The following is a 27,793-nucleotide window of genomic DNA, read 5'->3' as shown; positions in this document are numbered from 1 at the left end:
TACTTGATGAGTTTTGCCTATATAAACATTCTATTGTAACTCATACATTGTATCACGAAAATTATCAATAAAATCCCTCTAGTTTGGTATGTGGATTAAAATAATCAATCCGTTGATTACATATAACCACGTTAATTCTTCGCGTTATTATTTTCTTTATGTTTGCTTCGTTTATCTATTGTGGAAAGGGTGATGTCTGGAATCACTCTTATTGTTGGTCCAATAACCCTAACATTATTTTCGCCCTTAGTGGAATATCAAGCTAGTCAGTCGTGGAAAGAAATATGTCACAACTAGTGGCAAAATTTTTATTAATGCTACTTGCCCCTCAAAATAACAACCATACACCTCGGTATTATTTTCGCCCTTAATGGAAAATCAAGTTCCGCCACTTACTGTATACGATTACATATTCCAGTTCAAATTTGATTTAGAAGACGAGCTTATGTATTACTATCTCGTAGACACTTATATAGTTATATTATATACACACAAAAATGAGTAGACCCTACGTACGTAGTTTTTAATATATATTTTTTTAAATGTGGCAATGTCAACCGGTGGAGGCCTCGTTGAAGTTTATATAATAAAGTGGAGTGAGCCTCCATTGTTTCTCCCTTAAATTAAAACATCTCGATCTTTATTTCTTTGAAAACACAAGTTAAGCAGGTGTTTGTAGAGAGTAAATAAAAAAAGCAACAGAAATGGATCATATAGTACAGGATGGACGTCATGGTTTAGAAAACAGAATTCATATAGTGAACGAGGACGGCCAAGTTGTAAGCAAGCGTATGCCGGAGAACTACTCAATTACACCCCTGGAATTAGAACAAGGTGATTCCAAGGACGACCGCAATCGAACTAACCAACAACAACAACAACAACAAATTGACGACTGGCTTCCAATCACGCAATCTAGAAATGGGAATTCTTGGACAGCCACATTTCATTTGCTCTGTTCCGGAATTGGGACTCAAACACTTTCTCTCCCTCTCGCCTTCGTATACCTCGGTTGGTACTGTTGGAAATATGTTCTCGGGTTGGTTACATTTCAACTGTAATTTGACCGTGGTACATATATTCCGAAGGTATGCCCATGACATTAAATAATATAAAGTCCATTTTATCCTATTCGGTCACACACAAAGGCTAATCGTAAATTGTTTGATACACCTTCTAATCGGGAGTTAATTTATTAATCAATTGGTTTAATAAATTAAATGTATTTTTGATATTAATTAATTAATAATTGATTAATTAATTAATTCTAAGCATGCTTATCTCAAAAGCAACAAAATGTGCATGCTTGTCTTGAAAAGAGCCGATACTTGGCATCTTAAAGAGTATGATACATACATAAGGCTAGCGGAAGCAATTTAAAACTTACAAAATCATACTCTTCCAAAGGATCATTGTACAAAATTTTAACAAACGAAACATAAAATTAATAAAGAGAAAGATAAAGATTACAACCTTTGTAGTCTTTGTTGAAGATCCTAGCTTGGAAAGAACCCAAATGAGAGCTCCTCTAAACGATTAACACCCAAAGTTCCAACCTTGTTTACATTTACACCTTTTAATTCACCAACACCCTTTTTCCCTTATGTTTTCAAAACCACCGAAAAGAACACACACTTGTGTGAAGTATTTTAGATCTTTTTGTTTTGTTAAGCTACTGCCTTTTCTATTTTTAAAATTGACAGAAACTTGAAAAAGGAATCTTAGAAACCGATACTTATCAAGTGTGCTCAATTCTTTTCTTGGTCAAAAAACCCTTTTGTAAAAGGAAAAGGAGAGTGGGGTATTTAAGATGCCAAGTATCGGCTCTTTTCAAGACAAGCATGCACATTTTGTTGCTTTTGAGATAAGCATGCTTAGAATTAATTAATTAATCAATTATTAATTAATTAATATCAAAAATACATTTAATTTATTAAACCAATTGATTAATAAATTAACTCCCGATTAGAAGGTGTATCAAACAATTTACGATTAGCCTTTGTGTGTGACCGAATAGGATAAAATGGACTTTATATTATTTAATGTCATGGGCATACCTTCGGAATATATGTACCACGGTCAAATTACAGTTGAAATGTAACCAACCTGAGAACATATTTCCAACAGACTCCCACTTGCACTGACATTAATAATATTGGTTAGTCTTAAAAGACACACCATGTGTAACAACTAGTCAGTTAAGTTACACTCCTATATTTTGATTTATATCAATCATCCTTTTGTTCTAGATATCTATATGAACGTGTGACATGGTTAAGTGTCAATCATCATCGTTCAAGATTATGTTTCCCGATTGAGATTTGTGGTGATCAAATAGACTGCAATTGCATTAATTCAGTCGTAGCATGGCCATGCATTTAATTCAGCACAAATCAACGAGGGGCCCAGAGATATCGCTTCAACTCGCTAAAAGAAGAAGGAACAAATTGCTTCAACTGTATAGACATCCACCACATTCCATAATGTACCCGATCTATTCCCTTATGACTGGCATTTACGCACAGCGTTAGAAACAGGTCAAAGTGCAACACAGTTTGTGTCAGGATTCCTCATACATATCCACTCTAGGATAAATGATGTTGCCATCTTAGAGCTTACTTGTGACTTAAAACCATGAAGTAGCATCTAAGTGTGGTCATTCCAGAACCTTGAATTAACTATCAAGTTCCTCATGAATGTAGTTTCATATAAACCTATATTACTACACTTCATAACAGCCTTAATTCAATTCTCTCTTCCTTAGAGAATGACCGACTGTGGAGGTTTATGAAATAATATTCATTGGAAGTTAAAACATGCAAAATGAAACATGGTAATATACAATGAAATGATCGCATCGTGCGTATAATATAATCTCAATATATTAATCATCAGATCAATTGCGACATATATTATTACCCAATGTTTAAAGTTTCAAACTTAATATAAATACAATCAAACTTTATCATTAATGACACGAATGCCAATAGACATGCTGTGAGCATCATGCTTAGTCTGTGGCAAAGGCTTGGTGAAAGGATCAGCCAAGTTATTAGTCGTGTCTACTCTACTTAATAATATGTCATTTTCTGCTACAAGTTGACGGATGTAATGGTACTTTCTGAGTATGTGCCGTGTGCGCTTTTGTGACCTCGGTTCTTGTGCCAAGACAACCGCACTCACATTGTCGCAGAAAATCTCAACAGGATCATGGATTGTAGGAACCACACCTAGATCCCCGATGAATTTCTTTATCCACATGGCCTCTTTACCAGCTTCATTTACCGCTATATACTCGGCTTCTGTCGTAGAATCAGCAATAGTACTTTGCTTAGAGCTTTTCCAAGTGACGGCTCCACCGTTCAACATAAATACAAATCCTGATTGTGAAGAGCAATCATCTCTATCTGATTGGAAACTAGCGTCAGAGTATCCTTTGACGCTCAGCTCGTCATTCCCACCATAGACCAAGAACATCTCTTTAGTTCTCCTAAGATACTTTAGAATGTTCTTGACTGCTTTCCAATGAGCTTCACCAGGGTTGGCCTGATAACGACTAGTCATGCTTAATGCATACGATACGTCAGGCCTAGTGCATATCATGGCATACATGATCGACCCTATAGCCGAAGCATATGGAGTTCGACTCATGGTAGCTGATTCCAAGTCAGAATTAGGACATTGAGACTTGCTCAATATCATTCCAGGGCTCATAGGAACACACCCTTTCTTGGAGTTGTACATACCGAATTTCTTCAGTATCTTATCTATATATGCACTTTGGCTTAGCCCAATCAATCTCCTTGACCTATCTCGATAGATCTTAATTCCCAAAATATATGATGCATCTTCCAAATCTTTCATGGCGAAACATTTCCCTAGCCAAGCTTTGACATCTTTCAATGTCGGGACATCGTTTCCAATGAGTAATATGTCATCGACATATAGTACAAGGAAGACTACAACACTCCCACTAGACCTAACATAGACACATGGCTCATCTTCGCTTCTGATAAAACCAAATTCTTTGATTTTCTCATTAAAGCAAAGATTCCAGCTACGAGAAGCTTGTTTAAGTCCGTAAATGGACCTTTGAAGCTTGCACACACTTTTAGGATACTTAGGATGTACAAAACCCTCAGGTTGTGTCATAAACACATCCTCTGTTAGCTTACCATGAAGGAAAGCTGTTTTTACATCCATTTGCCATATTTCGTAGTCATAAAATGCAGCTATGGCAAGAAGTATTCTAATGGATTTCAACATCGCCACTGGTGAAAAAGTTTCATCGTAGTCTACACCATGTTGTTGCATGTAACCCTTAGCCACTAGTCTGGCTTTGAATGTGTGTACATTTCCATCCTTGTCGGTCTTCTTCTTGAAGACCCACTTACACCCAATGGTTTTAATTCCTGGTGTATGATCAATCAAGGTCCAGACTTGATTATCATGCATGGATTGAATCTCATTGTCCATAGCCTCCTTCCATTTGGCAGACTCGGGGCCTGTTATCGCTTCCTGATAGGTAATAGGTTCATCAGAATCTATATTTTCGTCATCACCCTCAAATACGTGTAAACTATATTTCTTTGGTGTTTGACGTACTCTATCAGATCTACGTAGGGGTGTTGGCTGTAGGTCAGTTTCTCTCTCAACAGCAGGCTCGTCGACCTCTTGAAGAGAATCAGTTCTAATATCGGTTTCCATGTCTGTTGATTCTTGAATTTCTTCAAGGTCAATTTTGCTCCCACTGGTTCCTTTTGATATGAGATCCTTTTCAAGGAAGACTCCCCTTCGAGACACAAAGACTTTGTTCTCCTTAGGGTTGTAAAACAAATATCCAAAAGAATCAGTCGGGTATCCAACAAATAAACACTTTTCGGATCTGGGTTCAAGTTTATCTTGAGCTTCACGACGAACGTAAGCCTCACAACCCCAGATTCTTAGATATGAGAGAGACACAGTTTTACCATGCCATATCTCATAAGGTGTTTTGGAAACTTTCTTGGTTGGGATGAGGTTAAGGATCCTTGCGGCAGTTTGTAGGGCATAACCCCAAAAACTGATTGGAAGCATTGTACGGCTCATCATGGATCGAACCATATCAAGTAATGTTCGATTCCTCCTTTCAGCCACACCATTATGTTGTGGTGTTCTAGGAGGAGCTAATTGTGAGATTATCCCACAACCCCGTAGATGATCACGAAATTCATCATTAAGATATTCACTACCTCTATCAGATCGGAGAATCTTAATTCTTTTGTTCAGTTGATTTTCTACTTCGTTTTGGTATGCCTTGAACACTCCCAAAGTTTCAGACTTTTGTTTAATTAAATAAACGTAACCATATCTACTGAAGTCATCAGTAAATGTAACGAAGTATCGTTCATTGTGTCTAGTAGGCGATCTGAACGGACCACACACATCAGTGTGTACCAACCCCAACAGATCCTTAGCCCGTTCACAGTTTCCTGTGAAAGGTGCCTTTGTCATTTTTCCTGACAAGCAAGATTCGCATTCATCATATGATGCTATATCAAATGATTCTAGAATTCCATCTGACTGGAGTTTAGCTATGCGTTTCTTGTTTATGTGGCCTAAACGACAATGCCATAGATACGTTTTATCCAAACCATCTTTGGAATAATCAACATTATTGATTGAACTATCATTTAGCTTTGCTGTGGTTTCCAAGATGCCTTTACAAGGACTAGCCTTGAAATAAAACATCCCGTTTTTGTGAACAAGTATTGATCCATTATCAAAACTAAAATTAAAACCATCATTAAATAAAGCATCAAAAGATATAATGTTTCTTGCCATTTCGGCACTGTAGCAAACATTAGATAAAACAATACATAAACCAGAATCAAAAGAAAGCTTGTATTCTCCAATCATGTCAACAGAGGCAACGTTCTTATTCCCCATGATTAGATTGAGCTCTCCGGTCTTCAGTTTCCTACTTCTTGTGAGTCCCTGCACATTAGTACAAATGTGAGTACCACATCCTGTGTCCAATACCCAGGAATTAGAAATAGTAGTATTGTTTAGTTCAATCATGAACATACCTGAAGGTACGGCGACTCCCTTAGCCCGTAGTTCATTAAGTCCCTTCAAGTACTTGGTACAATTGCGCCTCCAATGTCCTTTATCCCCGCAAAAGAAGCATATTGCTTCTTCAGGAGACTTGGTTTGTGGGATCTTTGAAGTAGAAGAGTTAGCAATGCCCTTAGGTTTAGGTTTGAAGTTGGACGTGCCAACCTTACCCTTGCCCTTGTCTTTGCCCTTTGCTTTGTTTTTCTTCTTCTTAATCCCACCTTCACGAATGGCTAAGACGGTAGTTGCGGGTTTAGCTTTGGCCATGTTAGCCTCAGCGGTTTTCAACATGCCATGGATTTCCATGACTGTTTTCTCCATATTGTTCATATTATAGTTCATAATGAACACTTCATATGCACTAGTCAGCGAGTTCAGGATAAAATCTATTGCAAGCTCCTGACCTATGGAAAAACCAAGACGCTCTAATCGGTCTATGTACCCTTTCATCTTTAGTACATGGACACTAACGCTACTTCCCATTGCCATTTTGCAAGATACGAGAGCTTTCACGGTGTCAAACCTTTCTTGCTTTGCTTGTTGTTGGAACATGTCTTTGAGTTGGTTAAGCATGTCATACGACCCTAAGCTCTCCATGCCCTTTTGGAGCTCTGGAGACATGGTCGCCAACATCAAGCATGCTACCTCATTAGACTCGGAACGACGTTTTTCGAACTCATCCCTAGCCGCTTGAGTAGCTCTCGATCCGGGTTCTGCCGGTAAGGGTTCCTCAATTGCCCTGATCTTTCCTTCCATCCTAAGAACAATTCTTAGGTTGCGAAGCCAGTCCATGTAGTTCAAGCCCGTAAGCTTGTCCTTTTCGAGGAGCCCTTTAAGGCAGAAATTAGTGATTGATGACGGAGTAGGATTTGTGTTTGTTGCAGACATCTGTCATATTTTTAAAGTAAGTTGTATTAGTTAGTTTGATATGTTTAATCCTTGTTAAAATAATTACCCTAGTGTTCAATATTTTTAACAATTATAATTAACAAGGCTAAGATCCATATTTCACTTATGGTAACGACGGGTTTACCGCGGATCGCCAACCATAAGCTATTTAGGTAGGTAACTATATTACCAATTTCATCCATTATGAAATTCTTAGGTTCTGCGGGATTTAGTGATAATCAATTATTTCACTTGGCATGTTTAATCCCTTCTATGCTAATCCTTTCTCGTGGCGGGTTTGCCTCGAACCACAAGTTTAGATTGTAAACCGTCCGTGATAGATACACGTGAAATCCGGCCCAAGACTCTCGGGTATCGCGAAATTCACCTCACCCTTCCCAACACCCAATTAAAGTCCGGCCCAAGACTCTCGGGTATCGCGAACTCTAACAGGTAGTAGGTTCGGATGTGTGTACTACTCATGGATAGCATAAAGTTTACATTTAAAACGGGTTTTTGTTTTTCTTTTAGCAAAAGTAGTTTATACAATTTTAAAACATTTGCTAATTATGTATTGCGTGTTGCGTTTGTTAAACCAATTTTAACCAAACCGTTTAATATGATTATTGTCCTTTTGTTTTTATACTAATTTTCTAACTAGCATGGCATCAACAAATAAGAACACAATAATAATCATGACACGCAATTATCGGTAGTATGCCTCAAATCCTATGTGTTTTTTCGGTGAGCCAACACACGAAAAACGGGGTCAACTAGGGACATAAACCTTGTGTGAGAATAGGCTCCCACTAAAACCGCTATCTCCATTATATGCTCGGATGGGCCGCCTTGTGAACATCATCTTCGTGATTCCAATCTTGGTTGCATTATCTTACAAAATAACTATTCTATTTTCTATGCTATTACAAATACAATATGAAAATGAAATACGACATGCAAGTCGTTTAATAAATATTACATTCATCCCGAATAAATAATAAGAAAGACGACATGCAAGTCGTTTAATAAATTATTACATTCATCCCGAATAAATAATAAATTAAATCACACAACCAAACATTCACACAAGGGTCTAATAGAGGCAATACTACCGAATACATTCAATAACCACACATAACAAATGGAGTGCCAACCGTCCATTTTATAAAACACGTTTCAATAAGGATTGATTTTATACAACACTTAATGGCACACAAAATAATCAATCCTTGTTTACATAACTTATGTATGTAAACTCACTTCATATTTTGTAAGTATGATTTTCATGCCAAAATCATCCAAACAAACATATTAAGTGAATCAAAAACATGTTGGAGATTTATTCATTTTAACAAGGCATAAAGTCTAAAATTAACAATTTTAATTTTATCATTTCATGTAAAACATGAATATATTTTATGTACTTTATTTTCCTAAACATTGAATCCTTTTAGTCAACATGCATGTCATTTTTTTTCAAATTTTCGGAATTCTGGCAGATTCATATATGCTACTTTAAATGGTCATATCTTACTCATTTCTAATCCGTTTTCGATGAATTTTTTTTTTCAAATTTAAGTTTAATCAGTTAGCTTTCAAATGCAATTGGCCTCATACGAAAAAACTGAGTTTTGAAACTCGAAACAGTCCATTAAAGACGGACTGTCCAAGCTGAAAAAAAAACCTTTAAAATGAGATTAACCATTTAACATATTGCCAAAAAACCCAAGATTCAAATATTATTTAGGAAACATAAAAACACAAATTATGATAATAGTTTTGCATGTTTGTTATGTATAATCATCTCCAAGAATCATGCATAACACATTCATCAAAACCGATTATCTTAAGAAAAAGTTTGCTAAAACGTGTACAAGATGGCTCGGATACCACTTGTTGGAGTATGATACATACATAAGGCTAGCGGAAGCAATTTAAAACTTACAAAATCATACTCTTCCAAAGGATCATTGTACAAAATTTTAACAAACGAAACATAAAATTAATAAAGAGAAAGATAAAGATTACAACCTTTGTAGTCTTTGTTGAAGATCCTAGCTTGGAAAGAACCCAAATGAGAGCTCCTCTAAACGATTAACACCCAAAGTTCCAACCTTGTTTACATTTACACCTTTTAATTCACCAACACCCTTTTTCCCTTATGTTTTCAAAACCACCGAAAAGAACACACACTTGTGTGAAGTATTTTAGATCTTTTTGTTTTGTTAAGCTACTGCCTTTTCTATTTTTAAAATTGACAGAAACTTGAAAAAGGAATCTTAGAAACCGATACTTATCAAGTGTGCTCAATTCTTTTCTTGGTCAAAAAACCCTTTTGTAAAAGGAAAAGGAGAGTGGGGTATTTAAGATGCCAAGTATCGGCTCTTTTCAAGACAAGCATGCACATTTTGTTGCTTTTGAGATAAGCATGCTTAGAATTAATTAATTAATCAATTATTAATTAATTAATATCAAAAATACATTTAATTTATTAAACCAATTGATTAATAAATTAACTCCCGATTAGAAGGTGTATCAAACAATTTACGATTAGCCTTTGTGTGTGACCGAATAGGATAAAATGGACTTTATATTATTTAATGTCATGGGCATACCTTCGGAATATATGTACCACGGTCAAATTACAGTTGAAATGTAACCAACCTGAGAACATATTTCCAACAGAAGACTCCCACTTGCACTGACATTAATAATATTGGTTAGTCTTAAAAGACACACCATGTGTAACAACTAGTCAGTTAAGTTACACTCCTATATTTTGATTTATATCAATCATCCTTTTGTTCTAGATATCTATATGAACGTGTGACATGGTTAAGTGTCAATCATCATCGTTCAAGATTATGTTTCCCGATTGAGATTTGTGGTGATCAAATAGACTGCAATTGCATTAATTCAGTCGTAGCATGGCCATGCATTTAATTCAGCACAAATCAACGAGGGGCCCAGAGATATCGCTTCAACTCGCTAAAAGAAGAAGGAACAAATTGCTTCAACTGTATAGACATCCACCACATTCCATAATGTACCCGATCTATTCCCTTATGACTGGCATTTACGCACAGCGTTAGAAACAGGTCAAAGTGCAACACAGTTTGTGTCAGGATTCCTCATACATATCCACTCTAGGATAAATGATGTTGCCATCTTAGAGCTTACTTGTGACTTAAAACCATGAAGTAGCATCTAAGTGTGGTCATTCCAGAACCTTGAATTAACTATCAAGTTCCTCATGAATGTAGTTTCATATAAACCTATATTACTACACTTCATAACAGCCTTAATTCAATTCTCTCTTCCTTAGAGAATGACCGACTGTGGAGGTTTATGAAATAATATTCATTGGAAGTTAAAACATGCAAAATGAAACATGGTAATATACAATGAAATGATCGCATCGTGCGTATAATATAATCTCAATATATTAATCATCAGATCAATTGCGACATATATTATTACCCAATGTTTAAAGTTTCAAACTTAATATAAATACAATCAAACTTTATCATTAATGACACGAATGCCAATAGACATGCTGTGAGCATCATGCTTAGTCTGTGGCAAAGGCTTGGTGAAAGGATCAGCCAAGTTATTAGTCGTGTCTACTCTACTTAATAATATGTCATTTTCTGCTACAAGTTGACGGATGTAATGGTACTTTCTGAGTATGTGCCGTGTGCGCTTTTGTGACCTCGGTTCTTGTGCCAAGACAACCGCACTCACATTGTCGCAGAAAATCTCAACAGGATCATGGATTGTAGGAACCACACCTAGATCCCCGATGAATTTCTTTATCCACATGGCCTCTTTACCAGCTTCATTTACCGCTATATACTCGGCTTCTGTCGTAGAATCAGCAATAGTACTTTGCTTAGAGCTTTTCCAAGTGACGGCTCCACCGTTCAACATAAATACAAATCCTGATTGTGAAGAGCAATCATCTCTATCTGATTGGAAACTAGCGTCAGAGTATCCTTTGACGCTCAGCTCGTCATTCCCACCATAGACCAAGAACATCTCTTTAGTTCTCCTAAGATACTTTAGAATGTTCTTGACTGCTTTCCAATGAGCTTCACCAGGGTTGGCCTGATAACGACTAGTCATGCTTAATGCATACGATACGTCAGGCCTAGTGCATATCATGGCATACATGATCGACCCTATAGCCGAAGCATATGGAGTTCGACTCATGGTAGCTGATTCCAAGTCAGAATTAGGACATTGAGACTTGCTCAATATCATTCCAGGGCTCATAGGAACACACCCTTTCTTGGAGTTGTACATACCGAATTTCTTCAGTATCTTATCTATATATGCACTTTGGCTTAGCCCAATCAATCTCCTTGACCTATCTCGATAGATCTTAATTCCCAAAATATATGATGCATCTTCCAAATCTTTCATGGCGAAACATTTCCCTAGCCAAGCTTTGACATCTTTCAATGTCGGGACATCGTTTCCAATGAGTAATATGTCATCGACATATAGTACAAGGAAGACTACAACACTCCCACTAGACCTAACATAGACACATGGCTCATCTTCGCTTCTGATAAAACCAAATTCTTTGATTTTCTCATTAAAGCAAAGATTCCAGCTACGAGAAGCTTGTTTAAGTCCGTAAATGGACCTTTGAAGCTTGCACACACTTTTAGGATACTTAGGATGTACAAAACCCTCAGGTTGTGTCATAAACACATCCTCTGTTAGCTTACCATGAAGGAAAGCTGTTTTTACATCCATTTGCCATATTTCGTAGTCATAAAATGCAGCTATGGCAAGAAGTATTCTAATGGATTTCAACATCGCCACTGGTGAAAAAGTTTCATCGTAGTCTACACCATGTTGTTGCGTGTAACCCTTAGCCACTAGTCTGGCTTTGAATGTGTGTACATTTCCATCCTTGTCGGTCTTCTTCTTGAAGACCCACTTACACCCAATGGTTTTAATTCCTGGTGTATGATCAATCAAGGTCCAGACTTGATTATCATGCATGGATTGAATCTCATTGTCCATAGCCTCCTTCCATTTGGCAGACTCGGGGCCTGTTATCGCTTCCTGATAGGTAATAGGTTCATCAGAATCTATATTTTCGTCATCACCCTCAAATACGTGTAAACTATATTTCTTTGGTGTTTGACGTACTCTATCAGATCTACGTAGGGGTGTTGGCTGTAGGTCAGTTTCTCTCTCAACAGCAGGCTCGTCGACCTCTTGAAGAGAATCAGTTCTAATATCGGTTTCCATGTCTGTTGATTCTTGAATTTCTTCAAGGTCAATTTTGCTCCCACTGGTTCCTTTTGATATGAGATCCTTTTCAAGGAAGACTCCCCTTCGAGACACAAAGACTTTGTTCTCCTTAGGGTTGTAAAACAAATATCCAAAAGAATCAGTCGGGTATCCAACAAATAAACACTTTTCGGATCTGGGTTCAAGTTTATCTTGAGCTTCACGACGAACGTAAGCCTCACAACCCCAGATTCTTAGATATGAGAGAGACACAGTTTTACCATGCCATATCTCATAAGGTGTTTTGGAAACTTTCTTGGTTGGGATGAGGTTAAGGATCCTTGCGGCAGTTTGTAGGGCATAACCCCAAAAACTGATTGGAAGCATTGTACGGCTCATCATGGATCGAACCATATCAAGTAATGTTCGATTCCTCCTTTCAGCCACACCATTATGTTGTGGTGTTCTAGGAGGAGCTAATTGTGAGATTATCCCACAACCCCGTAGATGATCACGAAATTCATCATTAAGATATTCACCACCTCTATCAGATCGGAGAATCTTAATTCTTTTGTTCAGTTGATTTTCTACTTCGTTTTGGTATGCCTTGAACACTCCCAAAGTTTCAGACTTTTGTTTAATTAAATAAACGTAACCATATCTACTGAAGTCATCAGTAAATGTAACGAAGTATCGTTCATTGTGTCTAGTAGGCGATCTGAACGGACCACACACATCAGTGTGTACCAACCCCAACAGATCCTTAGCCCGTTCACAGTTTCCTGTGAAAGGTGCCTTTGTCATTTTTCCTGACAAGCAAGATTCGCATTCATCATATGATGCTATATCAAATGATTCTAGAATTCCATCTGACTGGAGTTTAGCTATGCGTTTCTTGTTTATGTGGCCTAAACGACAATGCCATAGATACGTTTTATCCAAACCATCTTTGGAATAATCAACATTATTGATTGAACTATCATTTAGCTTTGCTGTGGTTTCCAAGATGCCTTTACAAGGACTAGCCTTGAAATAAAACATCCCGTTTTTGTGAACAAGTATTGATCCATTATCAAAACTAAAATTAAAACCATCATTAAATAAAGCATCAAAAGATATAATGTTTCTTGCCATTTCGGCACTGTAGCAAACATTAGATAAAACAATACATAAACCAGAATCAAAAGAAAGCTTGTATTCTCCAATCATGTCAACAGAGGCAACGTTCTTATTCCCCATGATTAGATTGAGCTCTCCGGTCTTTAGTTTCCTACTTCTTGTGAGTCCCTGCACATTAGTACAAATGTGAGTACCACATCCTGTGTCCAATACCCAGGAATTAGAAATAGTAGTATTGTTTAGTTCAATCATGAACATACCTGAAGGTACGGCGACTCCCTTAGCCCGTAGTTCATTAAGTCCCTTCAAGTACTTGGTACAATTGCGCCTCCAATGTCCTTTATCCCCGCAAAAGAAGCATATTGCTTCTTCAGGAGACTTGGTTTGTGGGATCTTTGAAGTAGAAGAGTTAGCAATGCCCTTAGGTTTAGGTTTGAAGTTGGACGTGCCAACCTTACCCTTGCCCTTGTCTTTGCCCTTTGCTTTGTTTTTCTTCTTCTTAATCCCACCTTCACGAATGGCTAAGACGGTAGTTGCGGGTTTAGCTTTGGCCATGTTAGCCTCAGCGGTTTTCAACATGCCATGGATTTCCATGACTGTTTTCTCCATATTGTTCATATTATAGTTCATAATGAACACTTCATATGCACTAGTCAGCGAGTTCAGGATAAAATCTATTGCAAGCTCCTGACCTATGGAAAAACCAAGACGCTCTAATCGGTCTATGTACCCTTTCATCTTTAGTACATGGACACTAACGCTACTTCCCATTGCCATTTTGCAAGATACGAGAGCTTTCACGGTGTCAAACCTTTCTTGCTTTGCTTGTTGTTGGAACATGTCTTTGAGTTGGTTAAGCATGTCATACGACCCTAAGCTCTCCATGCCCTTTTGGAGCTCTGGAGACATGGTCGCCAACATCAAGCATGCTACCTCATTAGACTCGGAACGACGTTTTTCGAACTCATCCCTAGCCGCTTGAGTAGCTCTCGATCCGGGTTCTGCCGGTAAGGGTTCCTCAATTGCCCTGATCTTTCCTTCCATCCTAAGAACAATTCTTAGGTTGCGAAGCCAGTCCATGTAGTTCAAGCCCGTAAGCTTGTCCTTTTCGAGGAGCCCTTTAAGGCAGAAATTAGTGATTGATGACGGAGTAGGATTTGTGTTTGTTGCAGACATCTGTCATATTTTTAAAGTAAGTTGTATTAGTTAGTTTGATATGTTTAATCCTTGTTAAAATAATTACCCTAGTGTTCAATATTTTTAACAATTATAATTAACAAGGCTAAGATCCATATTTCACTTATGGTAACGACGGGTTTACCGCGGATCGCCAACCATAAGCTATTTAGGTAGGTAACTATATTACCAATTTCATCCATTATGAAATTCTTAGGTTCTGCGGGATTTAGTGATAATCAATTATTTCACTTGGCATGTTTAATCCCTTCTATGCTAATCCTTTCTCGTGGCGGGTTTGCCTCGAACCACAAGTTTAGATTGTAAACCGTCCGTGATAGATACACGTGAAATCCGGCCCAAGACTCTCGGGTATCGCGAAATTCACCTCACCCTTCCCAACACCCAATTAAAGTCCGGCCCAAGACTCTCGGGTATCGCGAACTCTAACAGGTAGTAGGTTCGGATGTGTGTACTACTCATGGATAGCATAAAGTTTACATTTAAAACGGGTTTTTGTTTTTCTTTTAGCAAAAGTAGTTTATACAATTTTAAAACATTTGCTAATTATGTATTGCGTGTTGCGTTTGTTAAACCAATTTTAACCAAACCGTTTAATATGATTATTGTCCTTTTGTTTTTATACTAATTTTCTAACTAGCATGGCATCAACAAATAAGAACACAATAATAATCATGACACGCAATTATCGGTAGTATGCCTCAAATCCTATGTGTTTTTTCGGTGAGCCAACACACGAAAAACGGGGTCAACTAGGGACATAAACCTTGTGTGAGAATAGGCTCCCACTAAAACCGCTATCTCCATTATATGCTCGGATGGGCCGCCTTGTGAACATCATCTTCGTGATTCCAATCTTGGTTGCATTATCTTACAAAATAACTATTCTATTTTCTATGCTATTACAAATACAATATGAAAATGAAATACGACATGCAAGTCGTTTAATAAATATTACATTCATCCCGAATAAATAATAAGAAAGACGACATGCAAGTCGTTTAATAAATTATTACATTCATCCCGAATAAATAATAAATTAAATCACACAACCAAACATTCACACAAGGGTCTAATAGAGGCAATACTACCGAATACATTCAATAACCACACATAACAAATGGAGTGCCAACCGTCCATTTTATAAAACACGTTTCAATAAGGATTGATTTTATACAACACTTAATGGCACACAAAATAATCAATCCTTGTTTACATAACTTATGTATGTAAACTCACTTCATATTTTGTAAGTATGATTTTCATGCCAAAATCATCCAAACAAACATATTAAGTGAATCAAAAACATGTTGGAGATTTATTCATTTTAACAAGGCATAAAGTCTAAAATTAACAATTTTAATTTTATCATTTCATGTAAAACATGAATATATTTTATGTACTTTATTTTCCTAAACATTGAATCCTTTTAGTCAACATGCATGTCATTTTTTTTCAAATTTTCGGAATTCTGGCAGATTCATATATGCTACTTTAAATGGTCATATCTTACTCATTTCTAATCCGTTTTCGATGAATTTTTTTTTTCAAATTTAAGTTTAATCAGTTAGCTTTCAAATGCAATTGGCCTCATACGAAAAAACTGAGTTTTGAAACTCGAAACAGTCCATTAAAGACGGACTGTCCAAGCTGAAAAAAAAACTTTTAAAATGAGATTAACCATTTAACATATTGCCAAAAAACCCAAGATTCAAATATTATTTAGGAAACATAAAAACACAAATTATGATAATAGTTTTGCATGTTTGTTATGTATAATCATCTCCAAGAATCATGCATAACACATTCATCAAAACCGATTATCTTAAGAAAAAGTTTGCTAAAACGTGTACAAGATGGCTCGGATACCACTTGTTGGAGTATGATACATACATAAGGCTAGCGGAAGCAATTTAAAACTTACAAAATCATACTCTTCCAAAGGATCATTGTACAAAATTTTAACAAACGAAACATAAAATTAATAAAGAGAAAGATAAAGATTACAACCTTTGTAGTCTTTGTTGAAGATCCTAGCTTGGAAAGAACCCAAATGAGAGCTCCTCTAAACGATTAACACCCAAAGTTCCAACCTTGTTTACATTTACACCTTTTAATTCACCAACACCCTTTTTCCCTTATGTTTTCAAAACCACCGAAAAGAACACACACTTGTGTGAAGTATTTTAGATCTTTTTGTTTTGTTAAGCTACTGCCTTTTCTATTTTTAAAATTGACAGAAACTTGAAAAAGGAATCTTAGAAACCGATACTTATCAAGTGTGCTCAATTCTTTTCTTGGTCAAAAAACCCTTTTGTAAAAGGAAAAGGAGAGTGGGGTATTTAAGATGTAAATGTAAACAAGGTTGGAACTTTGGGTGTTAATCGTTTAGAGGAGCTCTCATTTGGGTTCTTTCCAAGCTAGGATCTTCAACAAAGACTACAAAGGTTGTAATCTTTATCTTTCTCTTTATTAATTTTATGTTTCGTTTGTTAAAATTTTGTACAATGATCCTTTGGAAGAGTATGATTTTGTAAGTTTTAAATTGCTTCCGCTAGCCTTATGTATGTATCATACTCCAACAGGTACGTCCTCAATCTCGACTAGTTCTTAATTAACGTGCACCGATTCGTTAGATATTGTCACTAATTAACAATCACAAGATAGCATAATAGTTGAGCCCTGATATCCTCACAAAGAGGTCTTAGGTTTAAATCTCACCAGCAGCATACCTTGGTGGCCAGGGAATAGGGTCAGAAATGGTAATCGGATAACCCGATTAAACCGTATACATCTGAGTATAAATACTTTTCTTTTGTGGGTAGCTTGATCTGGGGAAAATCTTATCGGTGTACCTGTATTATTATCATTGATTATCAATAATATGGTACAAAATTTTGTATTGTAGGTTTTGGGGAGTTTTGTGTTTATGTGTGGCATTTATATGGCAGCTATATACAATTGGGTTGCTAGTGAGACTTCATGAATCCTTCCCTGGTACTCGTTACAATCGCTACCTTCAACTCTCCATGGCTGCTTTCGGTATGCGAATCATTCAAAAGCCCTTTCATACACCATTTACAAAACATAGCTACTATGCACCATCTAACTAATTCCATCCTTTATGGACTTTTGTAGGTGAAAAATTAGGAAAATATTTAGCAATTTTCCCAGTTCTGTATCTTGCAGGGGGTACATGTGTAATGTTTATAATCACAGGTGGAGGCACCTTGAAACTATTCTATCGACTCATGTGTGACGATTGCTCTTCCAAAAACCCTTTGACAACCACACAATGGTTCTTGATTTTCGTCTGTTTAGCAATTTTTGTGTCCATACTTTGTCCAAACATGAATTCGGTATCTTTGGTCTCGTTTCTTGGAGCCATCATGGCTGTTGGATATTGTACAGTCATATGGATATTCTTGGTTTCAAAAGGTCGATTAGTTGACACTGCACACGATCCATCAAAGGCTGTCATGTCTGAAGTTGGTCGAGCCCGAAGTATCTTGAATGCACTTGGGCTCATTGCACTTTCTTTTAGAGGCCATAATGTGGTCTTAGAGATACAGGTAGATTGATAACTTTTGTTAATACTAATAAACTTGATTAATTTGTTACTTATATAAAATTAAGACTAATGAAGCATGAATTGATTCTTATGTGTTTCAGGCAACCATGCCATCGAGCCCAAATTGTCTATCAGTAAAGTTAATCCGAAAAGGAGTCATTGCTTCATACCTTACTATTGCAATGTGTTTCTTCCCCATTGCAATTGTTGGATATTGGACCTTTGGAAACAAGGTTAACTTAATTTATTAACAAAATCTTTAATCTTTGATTTGATAATAACCTCGATAATTAACTGATCAATCCTAAAAATGGGTGCAGTTTCCATCAACAGGCGGAATGTTAGTTGCACTAACGACGTCCCTTCATCACAACAGCTCGAAACCAGTACTTGGTCTCATTTACATGCAAGTTATCTTAAGTTGTGTGAGTGCTTTTCAAATCTACAGTATGGTTATCTATGACAATTTGGAGCATGCATACATAAATAAAACAGGCAAGAAATGTCCAAAGATAATCGCGATTGGTTTGAGGATCCTTTTTGGGGGTGTGACCTATTTTGTATCGGTCGCAGTCCCATTTCTACCAACTTTAGGAATAATCATAGGTGGGATTGCGCTGCCTTTGACGTTCGGGTACCCATGCCTTATGTGGCTTGCCATTAAAAAACCACCAACAAATTCGGTTAGGTTTTGGCTTAACCTCGGGCTTGGTTGTTTAGGCATTGGGTTGAGCGTGCTTGTAGTTGTTGGCGGAGTGTGGAACTTGGTCTGTAGAGGTCTAGATGCTAACTTCTTCCACCCTCATTGACAGATTTTGGGTTATAATTCGTTACAAAATAAGAAATCGGAGATTCAAGAATGAATAAACATGATGTGAAGAATCAATGCTAGTACTAATTATGGTATTTATTTATATTTATAAGAGGTGTAAATCATTCTATATAGGCCAGAATGATAATCAAACATTTTTGCTGATTATGATGTGTTGATGATCATGAAATGTATTTGTGTCGTTTAATCAATTGCAGTTTTTTTTTATGTGAATATATATATATATATATATATATATATATATATATATATATATATATATATATATATATATATATATATATATATATATATATATATATATATATATATATATATATATAGAACATGAAAACCATCGAGATTCAGATTAAGCGAAAGTGTACAACTTTTCAATTGGGCTTGGTCAGCCCAAATATCTACAACTTTTCATGCTCTAAAGAATACATATTTTAGTGACAACAAGCCCAACAAGCTTCAAGTCCAGTTACAGTTTGGGCAGGCGTGACTACCATGATCCACCTAAAGTTCCAGAAAAAAGTGTGAATATTTTTTTCTTTAATTTTTGAATGGATTTCTATTTAGTTTTCTTTATAAAGATGATAGATGACAGATGATAGATGGAAGATTATAGATAGATACTACGGAGTAATAGCTCATTAATGTTGTTATTTCTCGAATGAGACTGTTAATTAACTGGTTCCTTCCTTATGAAAATGTTCACGTAAAAGCATCGTATATTTTATTTTACAAAAGCGAAATTCATTAAATAATTATTTTTGCTCGACTACAATACCAAACAAAATTATACACACAATCAAATAAAGAAAATAACAAATTCACCCCTAACAAGTTCTCCTTAATTTCCATCTACATTATTACTCAGGCTTAAAAAATTTATTAAAATTGATACCAGTGTTAATAACAACATAAACACCAGCTGAAATCAATAGCCCACTTAAGCCCATTCCAAGAACACCAAGTCCCCAATTCAACCACCACGAGAGGCTATAAACCTTTGGTTTCTTAACCTTAAGCCACATAAAACACGGGTACACTAACGTCACCGGCAAAGCGATTCCACCAACCAAACCAGCAAGACTGGCTAAAAACGGGGTGGCTATCGCGAGTAAAAAGTTAATGAATCCGAACATTGCCCTCATGATCACTCTGATCCACCAAGTAGTCGGCTTTTTAAACTTTTTAACGTATTCGGACTCCATCTCGTCGAAAGATGGCATTGCATAGATTTGAAATGAGCTAACAGCGTTGATCATTATGAGTATGCATACTAATGCTTGTACAGATTTTGCAATGTCTTGGGAGTGAAACATGAATAATGCTGCCAACATCCCACTTGATGGAATCTGTCAAATAGCAAAAATCTTAATAAATTATCCCAATATTAGTTGGGCTCGCTAGATGGGCTAAAACGTACAACTAAAAGCAGGCTGAAGTTGGCCCACATTGGTACCAATGCATGCTTTATAGAATTAAAAAAACTTACCAACTGGCCATAAGCCCAATAACCTCCAATTGCGAGTGGGAACAAACACATTGCAATGAGTGTGTATGATACTTTAACACCTTTCCACATGGGTACTGCTGATGGATGCTTCTCACTTGAGGGCATGGTGGCCTGCAATTGTTATACATAATTTTAAATACTTTATAATGATAGTTTCACAAAAATATTATTTTTATGTGCAATTCTATGTTGAAATATATGGAATCTAATGTGAACACACAAACATGTTGGAGTATAATCGGTTGTAAAAAGATTAAAGTCATCCCACATCGGAAATACGAAAAAAATAATGCCAGTATATATATAATACTATGACAATTTCTCTATTATTAATTGGTTTTAGAGTACTAATGTATCCGCAAACTTATATGCCCCCCGTGTCGTGTTAGTCAAAAACAACCTATATTTCAAATGAGGCATACTTTTTGTCAACCTCTTTTAGATATGAATCTATTTGATTCATGATTCAGAAGGGAAGAATTGTATCACTACCTCAATTTTAATTTAAAGATGGCAATAATATAAGTTACGAGTATTTAAATACCTGAATTTCCAAAATAAGATTGTGTCCTCTGAATGCAAAAGCAATGATACCAAGAGCATTCAACACATCAAAAACTTTTGAGACTTCACTCCCAACCCTAACTGGATTGTATGACATGTTCGCTAGTCGGCCTTCAGACACTGAGACGGCCCATATCGTTGTACAATATCCGACAGCCGTAATTGCCCCAACAAGAGAAACGCCCGCAATTGAGTTCAGATTAGGCAATTGTGAAAGTAGTACTGCAGCACAAGTGAAGACCAAGTACCATTCTACGGTTGTAAGTGTTTCTGCTTTGCATTCGCTTCCGGCACACACAATTTGAAAGAATATCTTGGCCGTTGATCCTCCAATCATGATACACGCCATACACGTACCCGCTGATAAGTACATGATCGGAAATAGCGTAAGGGTTTTCCCTAACCTTTCACCTGATCAGACACGTTATATGCGTGATTACTTTGACTATATATATATACTGAAAATAATGCATGGCCGAATTTTTTATTTAAATACAATTGATATAAATTTAAAGTATACCTAAGCTATAAAGGTAATTTTCTGTTTGTTAATTGTACTTATTAATAACAATAACTATCATTCTAAAAGAATCGTGGTTAGATTGTTAAGTATAATACGATTTACTTTAGCGTGTTACGTGTACATATAAAGGTAACTATATTCAATTGTTAATATTTAATATTGTAGCTTCTAGCTAAATTATAAAACGACAATTATAAAACATGCATGGCTTACCAAAAGTTGCACTTGCGAGTTGCATGTATCTACTGTATCGCAACCCAGTTTCATGAGATTCATGTAGATTTACTAGCAAATACAAAGTGTAAAGTTGCCATATGAACGCAAAAGTCAACGCTATAATTCCCCAGGCCCTGCAAATAGTTTACAAAATTAACAATAGTTTTACAAGTCATCTTAATTTCAAACAAGTCAATTATTTGTATCGATGTTTGGTACTGAGTGGCATGGAGAAAATTATTTGCCACAAATAAAACAAGATTTCATTTTAATTAAACCGGACATCGCATAGTCACAACTTCTGAGTGAGTCATGTAATTAAGTCCGCACATTAAAAAAAATAATCAATCACTACTACACAAATGAGAATGCAAACCTCCAATGCAAACCGGTTTTTAAAGAAACCCCTAAAAATAGGTTTGCAAAGTGAAACGAGACCGGTTTTAAAAAATCCGGAAATGGGAAACCAGTTTTTACAAAAAACAGGTTTGCAAAGTAGACTTTGCAAAGCTGTTTTTTTTTTAAAACGGGTTTCAACTTTGCAAACCTGTTTTTTTTTAAACCGGTTGCAAAGTCTACTTTGCAAACCTGTTTTTTTTTCTGAAAGTTGCAAACCTGGCGGGGACATCAAACTTTTTAAATATTTCAAATCTAGATCTTCACATTCATTCTACCAAACGCTTCAAAATTCAAACACTTTCAAACCCAAAAACCTCATCGTCACCGCCATATTCGATCTCTTATTTCAATTCGAGTTCATCAATTCATTCAAGCTAAAGTAAACAGGTTATTCAGATTCATCAATTCATTGTTTCATTCAGATTCATCAGTTCATTCAGATTCATAATTCGATTCGTGTAAAAAGGTTCGATTACTAAAGTCTTTGTTTTATTTTGCTTATCTATTTTCGATTCGAGTATTTTGATTTGATTGTGTGTTGTGTTCTTTGTATTACGCTAGAAGAAAGGAACAGATGACTTGACTGGTTGAGTTACGCTGGAAGAAAGGATGAAGATGGATGAACATGGATGAAAATGCTGTATTTTTTAAAAAAATAAAATAAAAATAGAATCCAGACCGGTTTTATGAAAAAACCGGTATCAACTTTCGGAACCGGTTATAAAACCGGTGTGGACTTTGCAAACCCCTACCATTACAAACCGGTTTTAAAACTGGTTTGCAAAGTCCAAAAAACCGGTTTGTAATGTCATTTTCTGTAGTACACTACACCAATTCTGGTCTAATACGGCGACACTATGTCGCCACATTAGGCACACATGTCGCCACAATAGACTGATTTGCGGCGACAAATACGTCACAAAACGGTCGCCGCAATAGATGCGTCACCTTTGATATTATGCGGCGTCTTTTGTGGCGACACATGTGGGGCCCACACAAGGTAAAAGAAAAGGAAAAAGAAATTCTAAAATATAGTTTTTGGCGACAAATTGCGGCGACATTTATTTTTCAAATAAAAAGAAAATTAAAATCTATTATGACGTCATCTATTATTAGCGGCGACTTGTTGTGGCGACATGTCGCCACATATGCTAAAATCTGCACAGGAGGCGGCTGCTTTTTCTGCTTCCCACGTGAAAATGCCGGGTTTTCTTCCCGCATACAAAACCTGTTATTGCCCGTTTTATAACACGCCAATCAACAAACAAATCCAGTACAAACTAAACGATTTTTAATAACACAAATTACAATCGTTTAACATACGAATTACAAACCAAATTGTTCAAAATATCAAATTCTTCAACATCGGAATTACAAACTAAAGTCTAAACACCAAAGTCATGCCAAAGATCCCTATGCACCATCGCCGCTATCTCCACATCCATCGTCTTCATCACTATCACCACATCCGTCGTCTTCATCATTATCACCACAATCGTCCTCATTGTCCTCGGAATCAACATACAAGCAGGGCTCTTTTCCTTTACCTACCGCATCATAGAGTTTTGAGGTGTAATTCTCATGGTAGTGCTTAATTTGTTCCTTCATCTCCTTTCGGATTTTTTTTTCCATTCTCATCATTATCTTCTTCTCATCCACGGCCCGTAAAGCCTCAACCTCGTCCGAAGTATAATATTGTTTGCTTGTTTGGGTTGAGGATGTCGTGGATGTAGACGATGAGGGTATTGTCATCCCAATACCTCTCCTCCAACCACGTCTTGCCCCAAAGCCTCCACCATAATCTCTATCTCACTCAGTTGGGGCTTCTCTTTTTGAAGGCGTTGCATTGAAAGCTGCATAATTACAACAAAAGAATAATTGATATTATATATATAATTTGTGATATATATATATATATACACACACCCATACAGACAAACATATATATACATACATATGTATGTGTTTGTGCATATAGGGACGTAATTGTTGCGTTTAGAACTGTTAGTTTTAATCTAGAGCTGTTCGTTTTTAACTGCTGTAAAAATTAGGTTCTGTTCCTGCTATTTGTATATACAACATGTGTGAATATGGGTCATGTAGCTTGAAAATGGGTCATGGGTTCTCTTCATAATCCCACCCCATTCACGTGATAGGTTTGTATGCACACACACACACATGTGTGTGTGTGTGTGTGTGTTTGTTTGTTTGTGTATATGTATACTAGGAGATTTTATAGCCGTGCATATGCACGGCCCAACAAGAATTGACGACAAGGAACGGTATTTGAAAAATGTGTAAATGTGATACCATTAGTTAACATTTATACACTTATTCAAGTTCGGTCATCACGAATAAGTGTTAGTAGGTCAGCTCAAACCCATATTTACCAGCATTAAGTATCATACTTTGTAACCTAAACTGATTTTGACCCATAACCAAACTGCTCAGCACGCCCATTCTACCACTACTAATTCAGAGTTCGGGTCCCATGTCCCTACTGGGAAGTAAAATTGAGGTCAGCAAAACACAAAAATGTTAAATGGGCTAAGCTACACTTGATTCATGGGCTAAGCTACACTTGATTCGAAGGGGACTTCAGGTGAGACACAAATATAAAGTGAATGTAAATGGTGTATAAAAATAGCATCTAAACTTTGTTACTTGTTTCATCTTGCATACGCAATCCACTTGTTGGTGTCACATTCATAAACACCGCGGCAATTTACTGACAACTCTAATTGTAGGCTGTTTTAGAGCAAGATCGATGAAGAGGTATCACTGTAAAATAAGAATCACATTTCATAATAATCACATTTCATCGGATCGTATATCACCACCACATTCCACAGTCATACATCACCGCCAAACTCCGCCTGCTTACATAATAATCACATTTCATCGTCTTACATCACCACCACACTCTGCCGTCTTACATCACCGTCTCATTCCGCCATCATACATCACCGCCAAATTCCAATGTCATACATCACCGCCAAATTCCACTGTCATACATCACCGCCTCATTCAATTGTCTTACATCACCGCCACATTCTACCGTATTACATCACCGTCTTACAACACTGCCTCCGTTCACAATCATACATCACCACCTCACTCTAACGTCATACATTACAACCAAATTCCACCTTCTTACATCACCACCACAATTCGCCCTCTAATTCCACAATCATACATCACCACCGCAATCCACTATTTTTTAGATCACCACTGCGTTATATTGTCATTCATAACCACCACATTCCATCGTCATATATAACCACCTCATTCCACCGTCTCATATCATCACCTCATTCCACCGTCTCAGATCATCACCTCATTTCACCGTCATACACTACCACATTCCAGCGCCACACAACACCATCACGTTTCATTGTCATACATAATCATCACAATTTATTGTCTTACATTTCCACCACATTTCATCGTCTTACGTCACCACCTTATTCCACCGTCTCAGATCAACACCTCATTCCACCGTCATACACCACCACATTCCACCATCATACACCACCACCACATTTCATTGTCATATATAACCATCACATTTCACCATCTTACATTTTCACCACATTCCAGCGTCTTACATCAATACCTCATTCCACCGTCGAACATGGCCACCACATTCCACCGACTTATATCACCACCACAATTTACCGTTTTAGATTACCACATCATACTACCACATTCAATCGTCATATATAACAACCACATTACATCACCTTACATCACCACCAAATTCCAATGTCACATATCATCACCGCATTCCACCAACTTACATTAACTTCTCATTCCACCGCCTTACATCACTGCCTATCATCACCGCATTCCAATACATTCCACCGTCTTACATAATCATCACATTATGTCGTCTTACATCACCTCCTCATTTCACCGACTTACATCACCACCACATTCCCCATTGTTACAGCATCGTCACATTTTGTTATCTTAAATCAATATGAACCAATTGCGGCGACATTTAGGACGACATGTCGCCCCAATTGAACTAGCGCGAAACTTCCCCGCTACAAGGTGAAATTTTTCAGTTTGATGGGAAAAATTTTATTGGAAAGTAAATCGAAATTTTTTTATTGCAGCGACATTAGTGGCGACTGGTCGCCACAATAGGGATGGCGGGAAACTTTCCCTCCACTTGATAATTTTTACAATTTGGAGAGAAAAAATTAATTGGAATATTAATATAAAATAATAATTGCGGCGACTTTTAGTGGCGACATGTCGCCACAATTCAATATTTTCAAACTTTGACTAGTTTATTATTGAGAAAAAGGAAAAGTAAATGGAAAATTAAGTTTGCGGCGACATTTTTGGCGACATGTCGCCACAAAAATTAACTTTGACTCAAGAAGTCAAGAAGTGAGGAATTTTTGTCGTTTAGCGGGTTGTTTGCGGCGAAATCTATGTCGCCACAAATGGATTCGTGGCAAAAGAACGAATTTCTTGTAGTGGTAGTGAATTGTAGTTCCGTCTCGGTTGTTGGTTATCCACCTATTTTCATAAATTTCAAATAAATACAAGTTAATAACTTATGGATTTGCTAAGGACAGTTCTAACATGTATATATTATTGTAGATAGCAGTTACCAATCGCTTTGTAACTGACAGTTATCACATTGTACAATAAAATAAAATAAAGCACGTTAAATTAATTAAGTTAATTACCAGCCAAGAATGGTGAAAGCAACAGGAAGAATAAGAGCTTGAATCCCAATCCCAGAACAAAGTGTATGAAAAGCAGCATAATAAGCATTCCCATTTCTTGATTCAGTTATTGGTAGCCATGCATCTGTGGGATCCAGTTTGGTGAGCTTAAGAGCCTTTCTTAAAGGACTACCTAAAGGTGTCAAAAATCTTGGTGTCAAATTCCTAGACTTTATGTAAGCCATGGGGGTCCTTGCCCCACTTGGTGGCATGGTCACTGGACGATCTGGTGTCCCAAGAAACGGTGGTGATCGTGACATCGATGGTGAGTGCATCTGTGACGGTGGAGCTGATACGACAGGTGGTGTGTTGGAAAATGTAAGCTTGTGTCCGGTTTTTGGTATCGCTGTCGTTGTGTTTTGTAAGTAGTCATGGTCCGGTGAGTGGAGAAGGGGTGACCGAGATAACGATGGGGAATGAAGTTGCGATGAGAGGGCGGATGTTAGCGGTGAGTGGACCGTGGATGGGGTTATCGGGGCGGATCCAACGTGATCACGGGTAAATTCCATCTTGTAAATTTGATTAGTATATGTGTTTGGGTTTGATGTGATAATCACTTGGATTAAGAAGTTTTGTGAAGTTAGCATATAAATAGAGAGTATTGAGGGTGGTAAATGAGGTCAAATTGGGAATACTTACGATAGGAAACACTAGATATTAGATATGATAGTGTGTACGCTGACCAATGGTTCATGTGTCCTTTAGAAATTTTATTATATCTGAATACTTAAGTTTAGTAGTTAATAATAATAATAATAATAATAATAATAATAATAATAATAATAATAATAATAATAATAATAATAATAATAATAATAATAATAATAATAATAATAATAATAATATAGTCAAATTAATAATTTATATAAAAGAATGATAAATTCAC

The 27,793-nt window shown here is 36.7% G+C and overlaps 3 protein-coding genes across 3 annotated transcripts; 1 reads left to right on the top strand and 2 right to left on the bottom strand.

Annotated features, from left to right (window-relative positions):
* Positions 1-570: 570 nt before the first annotated feature.
* Positions 571-19,147, top strand: LOC139845074 (lysine histidine transporter-like 8). Its single transcript, XM_071835299.1, has 5 exons — positions 571-1,015; positions 17,459-17,592; positions 17,689-18,122; positions 18,223-18,354; positions 18,442-19,147. The coding sequence occupies exons 1-5, from the start codon at positions 705-707 to the stop codon at positions 18,928-18,930; spliced, it is 1,500 nt and encodes a 499-aa protein (XP_071691400.1). The 5' UTR covers positions 571-704; the 3' UTR covers positions 18,931-19,147.
* On the bottom strand, positions 5,814-6,422 carry LOC139839748 (uncharacterized). Its single transcript, XM_071829895.1, has 2 exons — positions 6,069-6,422; positions 5,814-5,976 (listed from the first exon to the last, which is right to left on the bottom strand). The coding sequence occupies exons 1-2, from the start codon at positions 6,415-6,417 to the stop codon at positions 5,960-5,962; spliced, it is 366 nt and encodes a 121-aa protein (XP_071685996.1). The 5' UTR covers positions 6,418-6,422; the 3' UTR covers positions 5,814-5,959.
* A 663-nt stretch (positions 19,148-19,810) lies between the features above and the next one.
* Positions 19,811-27,416, bottom strand: LOC139842607 (lysine histidine transporter-like 8). Its single transcript, XM_071832727.1, has 5 exons — positions 26,869-27,416; positions 21,761-21,897; positions 21,005-21,435; positions 20,440-20,571; positions 19,811-20,299 (listed from the first exon to the last, which is right to left on the bottom strand). The coding sequence occupies exons 1-5, from the start codon at positions 27,414-27,416 to the stop codon at positions 19,811-19,813; spliced, it is 1,737 nt and encodes a 578-aa protein (XP_071688828.1).
* Positions 27,417-27,793: the final 377 nt, after the last annotated feature.

Source organism: Rutidosis leptorrhynchoides, chromosome 4 (genome assembly GCF_046630445.1).
Source record: "Rutidosis leptorrhynchoides isolate AG116_Rl617_1_P2 chromosome 4, CSIRO_AGI_Rlap_v1, whole genome shotgun sequence".
Lineage (NCBI taxonomy): Eukaryota > Viridiplantae > Streptophyta > Magnoliopsida > Asterales > Asteraceae > Rutidosis > Rutidosis leptorrhynchoides.
Note: the sequence above shows the minus strand (reverse complement) of the source record. Positions and strands in the feature narration are given on the sequence as shown.

What these genes read in the sequence shown, in the direction of transcription:
- LOC139845074 (XM_071835299.1), top strand. Translation starts at nt 705, where the DNA reads ATGGATCATATAGTACAGGATGGACGTCATGGTTTAGAAAACAGAATT. An exon ending in GCCTTCGTATACCTCGGTTG is followed by an intron (nt 1,016 to 17,458) that starts GTACTGTTGGAA and finishes TTTGTATTGTAG; the next exon opens with GTTTTGGGGAGTTTTGTGTT. An exon ending in ACTCTCCATGGCTGCTTTCG is followed by an intron (nt 17,593 to 17,688) that starts GTATGCGAATCA and finishes GGACTTTTGTAG; the next exon opens with GTGAAAAATTAGGAAAATAT.
- LOC139839748 (XM_071829895.1), bottom strand. Translation starts at nt 6,417, where the DNA reads ATGGAGAAAACAGTCATGGAAATCCATGGCATGTTGAAAACCGCTGAG.
- LOC139842607 (XM_071832727.1), bottom strand. Translation starts at nt 27,416, where the DNA reads ATGGAATTTACCCGTGATCACGTTGGATCCGCCCCGATAACCCCATCC. An exon ending in GCTTTCACCATTCTTGGCTG is followed by an intron (nt 21,898 to 26,868) that starts GTAATTAACTTA and finishes AACTATTTGCAG; the next exon opens with GGCCTGGGGAATTATAGCGT. An exon ending in ACTCGCAAGTGCAACTTTTG is followed by an intron (nt 21,436 to 21,760) that starts GTAAGCCATGCA and finishes GTGTCTGATCAG; the next exon opens with GTGAAAGGTTAGGGAAAACC.